The 14,664-nt window shown below is 40.2% G+C and overlaps 1 protein-coding gene across 2 annotated transcripts in view; it reads left to right on the top strand.

The window, feature by feature from the left end:
* Nucleotides 1–14,664, top strand: part of JAKMIP2 (janus kinase and microtubule interacting protein 2) — a 179,277-nt gene that overhangs the window by 163,480 nt on the left and 1,133 nt on the right. The window contains exons 18-22 of one of the 2 annotated variants that reach the window (XM_082254241.1): nucleotides 1,971–2,039; nucleotides 3,073–3,150; nucleotides 6,297–6,500; nucleotides 10,578–10,643; nucleotides 13,758–13,831. In XM_082254241.1, coding sequence (XP_082110367.1) covers nucleotides 1,971–2,039; nucleotides 3,073–3,150; nucleotides 6,297–6,500; nucleotides 10,578–10,643; nucleotides 13,758–13,808 — 468 coding nt within the window. In that variant the 3' untranslated portion in view covers nucleotides 13,809–13,831. The remainder of the gene's footprint in view (nucleotides 1–1,970; nucleotides 2,040–3,072; nucleotides 3,151–6,296; nucleotides 6,501–10,577; nucleotides 10,644–13,757; nucleotides 13,832–14,664) is intronic. The other variant, XM_082254242.1, reaches the window with a different exon arrangement.

Consider the following 14,664-nt stretch of genomic DNA (forward strand, 5'->3'; position numbering starts at 1 on the left):
AAGTGCCAGTCCAGATGTAATAGTTGTTTAAGATCTCAGTAGATGATAAGATGTACCCAGTCCCAAAAATGTCTCACAAAGGTGCTGGGGTGCCAGGAAGAGAGTGCACAAAACATGCAATCTTTTGTGGTGCAGTGAGCCAGTGCCGGACCTCCCCCTTTGGGTGTTCACTTACCAGACAATGGTGACCCCTATGCTGTATAGCAATAGAGATCGACAAGGCTTATGTCCTAGTAAGGAACCGGCTATTACAACTCCTCCAAGGCGAATGTATCTCCACAGATGTAAATGCCCCGATACATGTATTGGAGAAAAGGATGCTCATATAGTGTAAATCCGATAAAAGGTTTTTTATTGTGCAAAATAATGAAAATAAACTCACATTTCGTTGCTAAGTTAAAGGCATATAGGTTAAAAATCTCGTCCTTCCTGGTAGCAGGTGCCGCTAGAACGCCCCGTGGTTTCGGCGTGCGTTCCACCGCACCGGAAGTGACGTATCGCTAGGACGTAGACCGGAAGTGCGTCGACGCGTTTCGCCCTCCTCTTCCGGGCGTTTTCACAGACGTATTTTTATTATTTGTATTATTACTGATTATTACATCTTCTACCCTTTTGCCCTTCAAAGTCCCAGGAAATTCAGTTTTTTTGTTGTGGTGGTGTGTTTGGGGTCGTTATAATGTTGGAATACTGCCCTGCGGCCCAGTCTCCTAAGGGAGGGGATCATGCTCTGCTTCAGTATGTCACAGTACATGCTGGCATTCATGGTTCCCTCAATGAACTGTAGCTCTCCAGTACCAGCAGCACTCATGCAGCCCCAGACAATGACACTACCACCACCATGCTTGACTGTAGGCAAGACGCACTTGTCTTTGTACTCCTCACCTCGTTGCCGCCACACACGCTTGACGCCATCTGAATCAAATACTTTTTTTTTGGTCTCATCAGACCACAGGACATGGTACCAGTAATCCATGTCCCTAGTCTGCTTACCTTCGGTAAACTGTTTGCGGGCTTTCTTGTGCATCATCTTTAGAAGAGGCTTCCTTCTGGGATGACAGCCATGCAGACCAATTTGATGCAGTGTGCGGCGTATGGTCTGAGCACTGACAGGCTGACCCCCCACTCCTTCAACCTCTGCAGCAATGCTGGCAGCACTCATACGTCTATTTCCCAAAGATAACCTCTCGATATGACGCTGAGCCTGTGCACTCAACTTCTTTGGTTGACCATGGTGAGGCCTTTTCTAAGTGGAACCTGTCCTGTTAAACTGCTGTATGGTCTTGGCCACTGTGCTACAGCTCAGTTTCAGGGTCTTGGCAATCTTTTATAGCTTAGGTCATCTTTATGTAGAGCAACAATTCTTTTTTCAGATCCTCAGAGAGTTCTTTGCCCTGAGGTGCCATGTTGAACTTCCAGTGACCAGTATGGAAGAGTGAGAGCGATAACACCAAATTTAACACACTTGCTCCCCATTCACAACTGAGACCTTGTAACACTAACGATTCACATGGCACTGGAGAGGGAAAATGGCTAATTGGGCCCAATTTGGACATTTTCACTTAGGGGTGTACACACTTTTGTTGCCAGAGGTTTAGACATTATTGGCTGTGTGTTGAGTTATTTTGAGGGGACAGAAAACACTGTTATACAAGCTGTGCACTCACTACTTTACATTGTATTACATTGTAGAGAAGTGTAATTTCTTTAGTGTTGTCACATGAAAAGATATAACAAAATATTTACAAAAATGTGAGGGGTGTTCTCATTTTTGTGAGATATTGTATAAGTCTGGTATCTTGAAGTATTAAAAAAAAGTGAAACGCTACTTCTAAACTGTTTCATAAAAGAAAACATAACATTATTTTGTATTAATTTTCATATGAATTGCTGTTGAATTAAGAGTAGACATATACTTATATATATATATACCTTTAGTTAAAAGAGCTGGTATTTACTTGGTTATCTTGCAGTGGATACAGCAGATAGAAGGAGCAGAAGCTGCCCTACATCGGAAGATGATGGAGTTGGAGAGTGATATGGTAAGCTTTAACAGACTGCCAAGATTTAAGACACCACTTCATTCCTTCATCCGTATTTTGTCCACTGCACAAGAACTTGGGTCCATCATTGATAACAATTTTTGTGATGCTTCCAAACTGAGCAACCATGTGACCTGAAATTTGTTCTAGCTAGTATTAGTGAATTTCAAAATAACTTTTTCTGTAAAGCTGAATATGTTTTCCAGCTTATCAAACAGCTTTTGCATTTCCAATGGGTGTTAGTACATACCTGTGCATTTATAGCATCACAGTTAGTCACCTTAATAAAATCTCCATGCAATGTGTCAAGACTCAAGACAGATGTTGATTGTCCAAGGACAGGATGGGAGGTGTAAAACGTATGGAATCACACTGTCCTAGTCCCATAATTCCATCCCTTGGTGCAGGAACGGAAGGCACAGTTATGTTTCTGTCTGTAGAAGTTATTCCTGAGTTTGAAATTGGCGGTGCTATATAGGTACCTGTAATAAATAAAAATAAAATAGGGGGTTTGGAGACAAAGGCCCAGAAAAAAAAATATTTAGTCTGGCTTTAGTCCTGTTTGGCTCTCAATGGTCTTATCTGGTTTCAGATGTTTTCCTACAGCTTCTATTCTCTGCAGGAGGTATAAGGGAAAGGGATGTAACATCATAGGACTTACTGAATATACTGCCCTATATGAAAAGGAAGAGCTGTCAAGCCATATAAAATTCACATATAAAAATGTGAAGAGCAGCAAAACTTACTTTTTAAAAAAACAGCAACATATTAGGTTTTCCATTCACTGAAACAATATATTTCTATCTCCATCAGAGTAAGATTACATAGGTTGTAATTGCACTCAATAGTTTGGCTATGCCCCCAGCTAGGGTCCATGCCAGCTCAGTGGCTTGGCCAGGGTCTGAAGCTTTACCACTTTCTGAAAGAAGCGGGCTGGAGTTTTCTGAGTAATTAGCGGGTAAATTTGCATTCTGAAATATGGCAACAGCTTGCTAACACAGGTTCACTGTTTTATGCGGTTTGACTCCCTTAGGAACAGTTCTGCAAGCTCAAGGGTTATTTAGAAGAAGAACTGGATTATAGAAAACAAGCTCTGGACCAGGCATACTTGGTGAGTGTATTATATACTTTCATACATAAACCATATTTATGGAGATTGTTGTGCAATCCAAAAGATTTTGGTGCAGCCAAGAAAAGTTCTCAACTTTTGTAGAAAAGTAACAGTTGCAACAGGGAAAGCTGGGAGACTTGAATAAGGTTCAAAATCTAGTAAAAAGGCTAGCTGGGTTCACATGTCACTTGCTTATTCAACTTGACTCTAAGGGGAAGATTTACTAAAACTGGTGCACTCAGAATCTGGTGCAGTTGTGCATGGTAGCCAATCAGCTTCTAACTTCAGAATATTCAGTTAAGCTTTGGCAATAAACTGTTTTGTTTAGGCAGGCAGCTCTCACTTTGGATTTACTTAGCTACATTGCTTTTCTGCGTAGCTGATAGGTTTCCTTCTCTTTATGGATTAATGGAGCTAAATTCAGATACAGCACGCGTGAGTGTAGGCATAAGAAATTAGCACATTCGAGTGATAATAAACACACACTGTTTTATTGACATTGTCCCTTCTATTTCTGTATGTGGATGATGGCACTGTAATTATTCTAATTTAAAAAACATCTAAGTACCTTTATTCAAATTGATATACAGCTGTCACATGACCCAGCTCTTTTCCAGGCTGTCTGCAGGGAAACATAAGCAGGAGGAGCCTCTAGTCCTCTGCTGCTGGTCACAAGTTCAAAATAAATTCAGAGTAAAAAAATAAATAAATAAAAGCAATAAACTGTTTTAACCACTTGCCGACCGCCGCACGACTATCTACGGCGGCGGTCAGCCCCTCACAGGCAAAGTGACGTAGGTCTACGTCGCTCGCCTGTGAGGGTTTAGGGAGCGAGCGCGCGCCGCCGGAGGCGCGCTCCCGCTCCCGCGTGGTCACGGACCCCCCCGCGCGTGTGACCGGCGGACCCGATCGCCGCCGGCCACTCTGCGATCGGCGGGGGAGAGGGAGAAAGTCAGGCAGCTTGTGTAAACAAGCTGCCTGTCATTCTCCTCTCTGTATGAGAGATGATCACATGGATCTACTATGTAGATCCATTGATCACTCTGCATACAGTTGAAGCCACAGCCAATCACAGTTAGAATCACGCCCCTAGGGACACACACAGCCCCTCCCTCTCAAATAAAGTTAACCCCTTCACTACCAGTGTATTTTTACAGTAACAGTGCATATATATAGCACTGATTACTGTAGAAATGTCACTGGTAACCCCAAAAGTGTCAAAAATGTCAGTCAAGGGTACGATCTGTCCGCCGCAATGTCGCAGTACCGCAAAAAAAATCGCAGATCGTCGCCATTATGCGTTAAAAAAAAAAACAACAAAAATGACAAAAATCTTTCCCTTTGTTAGTAAACGCAATAACTTTTGCGCAAACCAATCAAAATACGCTTTTTGCGATTTTTTTTTACCAAACATAGGTAGCATAAAACAAATTGGCCGAAAATATTAAAAAATTTTGATTTTTACATTTTTTTTTTGGGGGAATTTCATATAAAAAAAAGGGAAAAATATTGCTATTTTTGCAAAATTTACGCTCTTTTTTTGTTTATAGCGCGTGATCAAAAAATCGCACAGGTGATCAAATACCACCAAAAGAAAGCTCTGTTTGTGGGAAAAAAAGGACGCCAAATTCGTTTAGGTACAGCGTCGCACGACCGCGCAATTGTCCGTTAAAGTCACGCAGTGCCGAATCGCAAAATACCCTCTGGTCGTTTAGCAGCCAAATCCTCCGGGGCTTAAGTGGTTAAATTGGCATACAAATATATATTTTCAAATCTTTATTATTTTGTGGAAATAACATGATGTGGGTGGATTTCTGCCAGTCACAGGCTGTGTCATGCTCCTCAAGCCTGTGTCTTAGAATATGAGGGAAGTGAAGCCTCCGTCAATCTACATGTAATATCCCACCCCCATTATGTTTAGTTGGTTAGTGGGCTTGGAGGAGAAAGGAGGGAGTGGGATTTCATTTACCACTGTGTATACGCCCACATGTGTGACTCTATACTCACATGGGCTGCACTGATGTGATAGGGAGGAAATGCTCAGCATAGAAACTCACTGAAAGCTGAGCATGTGCAGAGTTGCTACCACAGCTGCATAATCCCTAGCTGAATTGGGGACATGGACAGAAGGTGGAGATAGCGAACAGCAGGATCAACAAGGTTTTTTGCAGAATACAGAAAACTTATTTCATAGTGACTGAGTGAATATGAACAGCATGTAATACACCATTTGATAGTTTTTGATGTCGGTTTAGTGACACTTTAATGCCTCCATGTGCACACCACAGTTTGTACTGTGTCTAAATGGCTTCTCTATTAATTACTCTGTTTCCTTATACGTCCTTACATTTGGCCAGAAAAAGCATAGCTGCAGAAAAATTGTAGAGTTGAGTCTGCAAAATACAACTCGCCACTCTCCTGAGCAAGGCCTAGCGCAAGCACTCCATGATAAAATTCAAAACATACTAATAGGTTAGTTGGCTTTCTCCCAATTTGGGAGTACTGCAGAGACTGGTATCCTGTAAATGATAGTCCAGCTGGGGTAGCCTATAGTCAAAGGATTTTACTTGGGTCCCAGACTTCCCTGTGACCCCCAGTAAAACATTGAGCATCTCAAGTACAACTGCAGTTGTGTTTAGTTGTCACATTTTTACTAAAGTAGTTATGAGATTGCCCAAAAGGTAATGGTCTAGGAATTACTCAGTACCATGTGGTTAGTAAATACTGTTCCTCTTCCATGAAGCAGCAATGTCACACTAGGGCAGGAAATGTGTTAAATACTACCTCTCCCTCTCCTCATCCCCACAACATGTGAAGGTACACTTAACACACATTTCCTGTCTTAGAACTACAGTGCTGCTTCTCTATCAGTACAGTAGGGTGAGCAAGTGTCTCACCCTAGGACAGGAAGTGTGTTTTTAGCAGGATTACCAGGTGAAAAAAAGGAAAAAAGCCTGCAGCCTAAAACATGAAAATGAATGCAAGCTCCACATCTAAGGACTGATAAGCTGCAATATATTACAAATGTTGTTCTTGGGTTTTGATACACTTTACTACTATTGCATAACTGATCATTTCATGTGACCAATAATTATTACAGCTAGCACTGACTGTATTTTCATTGTCTCTGACTGCTGATTGAACAGCGAATCCAAGAACTGGAGGCCACACTTTATAATGCACTGCAGCAAGAAACAGTCATTAAGTTTGGAGAGCTTCTAAATGACAAGCAGCAAGATGAGCTCAGAATGGCTGTGGAAAAGCTCAGAAGACAAATGTTGAGAAAAAGCAGAGAGTTTGACTGTCAGATCCTTCAGGAAAGGATGGAGCTTCTGCAACAAGCTCACCAGGTAAGATTCCAATAATGGTGTTCCCAGAAGGTTCCCCTGTTACAAACAATCATTGTGAATGGTGCTATTTGTACTCAAAAAAAAAAAATGGTGGGTTGGAAGCTTTGGTGCATGAAGAGAACTATGATTTAATTGGTAATGCTGAATCATGGCTTCATTCTTCACTTGACTGGGCTATTAATTTTCCTAGCTATGCTCTCTTTCAGAGAGACAGGGTGGGTAAAACAGAAAGGTGGTGGTGTCTGTCTTTATGTGAGAAGTGATCTCAAAGTGAGTGTGAAAGAGAACCAGTTGATGGAGAGCGTGATGAGGCTGAAGCATTATGGGTGGAATTGCATGTGGGCATGTGTACTACAAAGGTAATCATTGGAGTTTGTTACAGGCCACGCTGTGTTAATGAGAAGGTAGAGACCCAGCTCCTTGCACAGATAGAAAGGGCTTCAGGGGCTGGGACAGTGATAATAATGTGGGATTTTAGCTACCTGGAGATTGACTGGGTTAATGGCACTGCAGGAACATTTAAAGGGCAAAAATGGATAAACCTATTACAAGACACTTTTATGGCACAGTTCATAGAGGCCTCAAATAGAAATTATTCTCTCCTGGACCTGGTAATCTCAAACCATGCCGAGCTTTATTACCAATATTCATATAAAGAACATCTGGGTAACAGTGACCATAACATGATTTAATTTAATGTTAGCTGTAAAAAACAAGCACATACTGGAAAGATAAAAACACTAAAACTTTAAGAGCGCAATATTTCCAAGGCTAAGGGCTGTTCTCCAAGTCCAATGTTGGCACTGATGACCACAGAACAGAAATGGGAATTCTTCAAAAAGACTGTATGTGAACACACTGCAAAATATATTCCAAAGTTTAAAAGGCTAAAAATAAAACCTATATGGCTCATTGCAAAAGTAAAAAATGCTATAAATGATAAAAAAACTTTAAAAAATGTATATGAAGGAACACTATCATCATTTAAATATTACAAATAATATAACAGAATATTTAAAAAGGAAATCAAGGCCGCAAAAATTCTAAATGAACCACAGATAGCAAAAGAGAGTAAGACAAACCCAAATAAATTCTTCAAATATATGAAACGTAAAAAGGTCAGGTCTGAGCATGTAGGCCCTTTACAAAATAATATGGAGTGGGTAAATGGAGCAAAGAGAAGGCACATTGATTAAATACCTTCTTTAGCTCTGTGTATACAAGGGAGTATGGGGGGGGGGGGGGGAAATGTCCATAATGGGGATGATGTTGACACAGCCCCATATTATCCATTATGGCTCAAAATTGATCTGGTCCAGAAATATTTAGACAGAATAAAGGTGAACAAAGCACCTGGACCAGATGGCATAGACTGATATGTGAACTTTTCCTGTAGCATGGTCTAGAGGAGGACTCCAAACTTGAGACTGAAACTGTTCATTTCAACCTCCCTCACACACTATACAAGGGTTGAAGACTAACAACGTGTACAGTAGAGTCCATAAGACTATTTTTCACATATGTAGCATGGTCTATAGGAGAACCCCACCGTGGGACAGATCTTCTCCTTCCTACAGTTGGGTGTTGACCAATGTTTGGCTCTCAGCAACATCAAAGGTCAAGTCACTGCACTTTTCCTTCTATTTCACAAACCATTAGCTTCTCACCCTCTGCATTAGACCTTTGTGCAGGGGTTCTCCCAAGTAGTCCCCCAAGGCCAATCCTCTTTGACTCTGTGGGATTTTAATCTATTTCTTTTGGCACTTCGGAGACCTCTGTTTGAACCTATCGGAGACATTCCTCTCTCTACTGATCCACAATGTTGTTTTTCCTGTGACTGTCACAGTGTCTGAGCTAGTGGCTTTATCCTGCAAGTAACCTTTTATGGCCCTGCAGTTGATGTTGTGGCCCAGTATTTCCTTTTTTCCCAAGGTAGTCTTCATCTTAACCCTCCTCTTGTGTTAGGGTAAAAACTGACCCGTTTTCAGGTTTTGAATGTCTATAAGTATCACATAAATTTGTTTATTGCATCAAGATTTTTTTACTTTGTCAGGAACCTCTATTTAAACAATGTAATAGAAAAATAATCCTTTTCACTAAATTATAAAATACTGTGGTGAAAATTAAGACGTTCATGGTGTTAGGGTCAATTCTGACCCAGTTATAATATAGGATTTTAGGACACTAATAAGTGCCAAAACTGAAATCATAAACACTCTCTCTGCTTAGTAACAGTGACAGCCAATCCCCTCTCAACCCTGTGAGCTGTAGTTAGGGAGGGGCCTATCTCTTTTCCTGCTTGTCTGCTTCTCTAAATAAAGTGAAGAAACATAGGACAAATTCATTTCAGAGTTGCTGACTTTATTTTACCATTTTTTAAATTTGACAATGAGAGGTATGTTATCAAAAGAAAGGTCTAGGGGTCACACCAAAAATATTAAAACCAATCTTTTCAAGGATAAAGAAGCCTAACAAGGTAACCAAGAGGTAAGAAACAAATTTGATGATAAATAATTATTCAGAGGGTATTTTATGGCTGATTTAAAACACGGGTCAAAACTGACCCTAACATCATGGATAGTAACGGAATTCTAACATAAGAGGAGGGTTAATAGGAATATTGTGTTTATGGGGTTGATTTACTGAAGACAAATACACTAAGCTTTGCAAACTGCAGCTGCACTCTGCAAGAGCAGTTGTTCCAGAGCTTAGTAAATGAGCAGAAGCTCTGCTGACTTCCATCATCTAATCATGCTCAAGCAAAAAAACATTTTTCTTGCATGTGATGGGTTATTCTCTGTAAAGTTAACTATACCTCATTTAGGAAGTTCTGGAGAAATTGCACTTGCACAGTGCAACTGCACATTGCAAAAATAATTGTCTACTTGCCTTTAGTAAATGAACCCCTATGTCTCTCTGTCCAGCTCTGGTTCAGCAGAAGGGAATTCCTCTCCATTGTTAGTATGTGATGTGGGCTGTGTGAGCCACTCTTTCTTTCAGGAAGACTCTTTTCAGGTATTGCACCACAGCTTCTTGTTTCATAATTTCTAGGTGGCTCGGACAGACCTTTGTGCAGGCTTATAGTCTCAAAGAAAAGTTTCCCTCCTTTCCTGTTAAGCCTCACTTCGCTAGAGTAGTGAGCACATCTTAAGCTTTTTAACATCAGGTCTCTATTTTCCAGCTTTGCAAGGCTACCACCTGATTCACATGTATTGTAAATTCTAACAGGTAGATGCTGCTGCCTCATCTGATGCCAGCTTCGGATTTGAGTTCCTTCAGGTGGCTCTTTCTGTAAGCTGCACACAGTCCCCATTTCCTATTGTTTACATTGGGCTATTATTTGCTCAGTTGAACTGCTTTTGGATGTCCTAAAGAATTTCCATTTTAGATTTCCTGTGTCCCTTAATGAATGAAAAAGAAAATATGATTTTTGTACTTACCCTAAGGCTCGATTCACACTTGTGCGACTCCAAAGTCGTTCAATTTCCATTGTGACTTTGTATTGAGACTTTCATGCAATTTTGATACACCTTTTGAATGGGTGCGACTTGAATGTGACTTTGGCTTTGACTGTTGCACAACTGTCATATTGATAACATTAAGATGTGACTTTTATGTGACTTTTGAGAGCTTACATTGCAGTCTATGGCACTCAAGTAACATGAAAGTGGCATCTAAGTAGTGCAGCAACCTTTTTAAAGTTGCATAAGTCACATCACTGGAATGTGATGAACAGCTTCCATTGAAATACATGGGCTGTGACTTGTCCTGCAACTTTATGTGTCCAAAGTTGCATGTTAAGTCACACAAGTGTGAATGGAGCCTAAAACCCTCTTCTTGAAGTCCATCACGTGTTGTATCACTCTGTTTATAATGATACTCTTGGTACTGTTTTGTTTGAAAACTGAAGCATGCTGACTTCCTGTTTCCCAAAATGGACTCCAAGAAAATAATTTTACACTGAGTACGACAAAAATCCTATTTTTGTTTATAAATCTACTTTTATTCCTCAAAAGAATGTCCTGTCATTTACAGGTCAGTGGAGTACAGTCATTCATATTTTTTCTTTTGTTTCAGAGGATACGGGATCTGGAGGATAAAACTGATATTCAGAAGAGACAGATTAAAGACTTAGAGGAAAAGGTTGGTTTTAAAAGTTATTGTTTTTTGTACCCACGATATGACTTTTGTGCTCCCTAAAATGTAGTATATACTACTATTTGAGACAAATACTATTTTGTTTATAGTATTAAAGACATCCTAAGCAAAAAAGTAGCTCAATCGTGTTTTGGTACAGGGGAATGTGCAAGTTTACCTGGGTAAATGGCAAGTAAAATTTGCCACATACAAACCATCTGGTAAAAATATGCTTACTTATAGGAAAATGTAATAGTTTTGAATACTGTTTACCCTACTTGCTACAACTGTGGATGGTGCTATCTGTGACCCAGGTACTGCACATTTTTCAACTGTCAGTAGCAAAGATCTAGGGAAACTCATAAGTACCTCATGGGTCAAGTATTAAATATTGAATTATTTTCTCCAGTATTGTCCCTTGCCATGTGTTATATCTTAATCTCTTAGTTTCTTATTGTATGTACCCTAAAACTCTCTTTTTGACATCTATTCTTTATATATATATATATATATATATATATACAGGGCTCAAAATTTCAAGTCCTGAGCTGCTAGCCATGCCTTAAGAGTTACTCACCAACAGTTGCCCCACCCAACTCCTACCCTGCCCCACCCCTAATTCCACTTCTAAACATGCCCTCACAAGTTGTCTCATGAAAGGACACTGTTAAATGTTTTATTCAGAATTAAGTTTTAAAAATAAATATAACTTTATCAGTGCCCATCACTGCAGCCTCATCATTGCCCATCAATGCAGCCTATCAGTAGATCAGTAGAGCATAGCAGTGCCCATCAGTGCTGCATCCCAGTGCAGCTTATTATTACCCATTAGTGCCACCCCATCAGGGCCGCTTCATCTGTGCCCATCAATGCAGCCTCTTCAGTGCCCATTAATGCAGCCTCATCACTGCCTATCAAAGCAGCTTGATCAGGCTCATCAATGCAGCCTCACCATCGCCCATCAATACAGCCTCACAAGTGCCCATCAATGCAGCCTGAATAGTGCCCATAAGTGCAGCCTCACCAGTGCACGGGAATAAGAGAGAGGAGTGCCGCTGGATCACACAGAGAGGGACACAGCTTGGATTTGAATTTCCCGGCAGCCGCAGTCATATGAAGTCCCGCCTCCTGGACCCGCTTCTATGATAGACTTCGCAATACTTCAATTTCCTGGCATTGGACCAGTGTGCTGTCTGTCATAGGAGCCAGGCCAGGAAGCGGGACTTCATTTGACTGCGGCTGCCGGGCAATTCAAATCCAAGCTGTGTCACAGAGGGAGACCCCCCACTCTGTGTGATCCGGTGGTGCTCGCTCCCCCTCTGAGGCAGCCCCCATATACACTGCTCCAAAAATTAAAGGAACCAGGAAAACACATCAGATCTCAATGGGGAAAAATTTCATGCTGAAAATCCATACTGATATGGACTGGGTAATGTGTTCGGAACAAAAGGATGCCACATTGTTTGATGGAAATAAAGATTTTCATCCTACAGAGGACTGAATTCAAAGACACCCTGAGAATCAAAGTGAAAAAATGATGCAGCAGGCTAGTCCATTTTGCTAAAATTTCATTGCAGCAACTCAAAATGGTACTCAGTAGTTTGTATGGCCCCCCATGTGCTTGTATGCATGCCTGACAACATCGGGCCATGCTCCTAATGAGATGACAGGTGGTGTCCTGGGGTATTTCCTCTCAGATCTAGACCAGGGCATCATTGAGCTCCTGAACAGATGGATGAACTGAAAACATAATGTCCCAGAGGTGTTCTATTGGATTTAGGTCAGGCGAGCATGGGGGCCATGCAAAAACAGAGCAAAAGAGAGATTTTTTTTTTTGTTAAAGATATAAAAGATCCTCTTCTCATAATAAAACAAATGGGCATTTTAAACAGTGGCAAGCTTTTGAAAGTGGACTAATCCTAGAAAAATAAAATGTTAATAAAATTATCCCTAAAGCATCTTGGGCAGTGCATCAAAAGGCAATACTCGCTTAACTGCTATACCCCCTCTCCCCACAGATAATTTCATATTGCATGTATACTAATATATCAAACAGTAGAAGAAAAAGCTTCTCTCCGGAGCACCTAGGCGAGGATCATGGGCCTTCTCACAAGATCTCTGGAAAGCTGAGCACTCAGATCTCATGAGAAGACCCTGCTTTGAAAGTGTAGTAGTTTTCAGAATGTTTGTGGGGCACAGTAATATGTTTATTGTAATGGCTGCGGCCCCTTTATTCACTCCTCTGCTGCTCTGTGTTGACAGCATCAATGTTGTCACTTGAAGGAGGAGAGTCCTCAGTCCTGTGTAAGTCTAAGTAGAAACTTTAAGCTTATACGGGGTGGATTCATTCCTGACAGCAGAACCAAATGGCCAGGGAGCAATGAAGATGTAAGTGTGTGGCTGGTGGGACCACTATTAAATTGAACCCATTGCTTTGAATGGTAAATACAGCTTTACTTTAGATACCTGTACCTTTATGGGTGAAAATTTCAGTTGTCACAAAGTCTATTAAAGTTTTTACAACCAAAAAATATATATATTTTTTGCTTTGGATAAAGTAGAGAAGATTCATACCCCTGTTAGGTTCCTAATGTCTGTCTCTCCACTTGGGAGATTCACCCATTTTATCTGTCTTCGGGACAATTCTAACCAGTACTAAAGGTGTTTGAAAATCAACAATTCTGAGTTGTCACTAAAACAGGAATAGAGGAAAAAACTTACTCTCAATATACCTGTTTTGCTAATAAATGTGTAAGAAAGGTTTCACCATACTTTGGAGAAATTTCCCCTCACTTCCAGTTTTAGTCTCCCAGACAGGAAGTAAAGGAAAATCCCACAAATAGGAGACACACAAAAACTTGGCAGGGAAATGAAACACAGGATATTTTATTCAAAACTAACAACAACAAAAGAAAGTTTTGGATTTAGATATACTTTCACTGTTTAAAATTGCCAAGGTGGAGCTTAGCCTTGCTGAGGAGAGATAACCACTGCCGAGAACAAACATTATGCTATTAGCTATGGATTGCTATATTGCATTACACAAGTTTGTTTTCTTATATATAACATACAGTCCTTTCAATTTGTTCTAAACACTTTGCTTTTCTTCTTCCTCTTTAGTTTCTATTTCTATTCCTGTTCTTTTCTCTTGCCTTCATTCTTTGGCCTTGACATTAATGTTACCTCTTGATCAGGTAAGAACTGTAACATGTTTCTTCTTTCATCTATATAACTAAGCTGTCATTTACTTGTGCTATAAAACATGCATTACCCATGTAATATAGAACTAGACATAAAAACAATAAATACTTAGTTATATTACCCATGTAATATAGAGCTAGACATAAACACAATACATACTTAGCTAGTACATAGTAATTGTAGCTGTGGTATTCATACAATATATTGTTCTTCTTGTGTACCTGTGTACTTGTGTACCGTATTTTCCGGCGTATAAGACGACTGGGCGTATAAGACGACCCCCCTATTACATGATCTACCGTGTAATACTTATACTTAGGTTACCTTGGAGATATTATACTCGGCGTATAAGACGACCTCCCATTTTTGGGGGATTTTTTTGATGTTCAAAAGTAGTCTTATACGCCAGAAAATACAGTACTTTTGCTACAGTGCATGGGAAATGGTCCACAAAGTGCATGATGACATCTGTCCCATCACATATTTTAGGTGCAGTTTTGCGTGTATTTATCTGCACCAAAAACCTCTGAATAGCATCTGGTAGGTATGGTTTATCCAAGTGTTTATTACCAATTGGTGGATTTATTGTGACTAAAAATGGCTGGCTATTTTTTAAACTCTAAACTATATCATATTCGTGTTTAAGATTTGAGGGTTGATTTACTAAAGTGTATACTTACTTTGCAAAGTCCATTCTAGTAAATAAAAAAAAAGATTTTCCCTCTGCATCTGTTCTGGCGACAAATGTAAAAGTACCTAGCATGCATTACAAAATAATGTTAGGTGGAGTTTTGTAAGAAACAGGAAATTTGTAATCTTGAAAAAC

This window comes from Pelophylax lessonae (genome assembly GCF_965119305.1).
Source record: "Pelophylax lessonae genome assembly, chromosome: 4".
Lineage (NCBI taxonomy): Eukaryota > Metazoa > Chordata > Amphibia > Anura > Ranidae > Pelophylax > Pelophylax lessonae.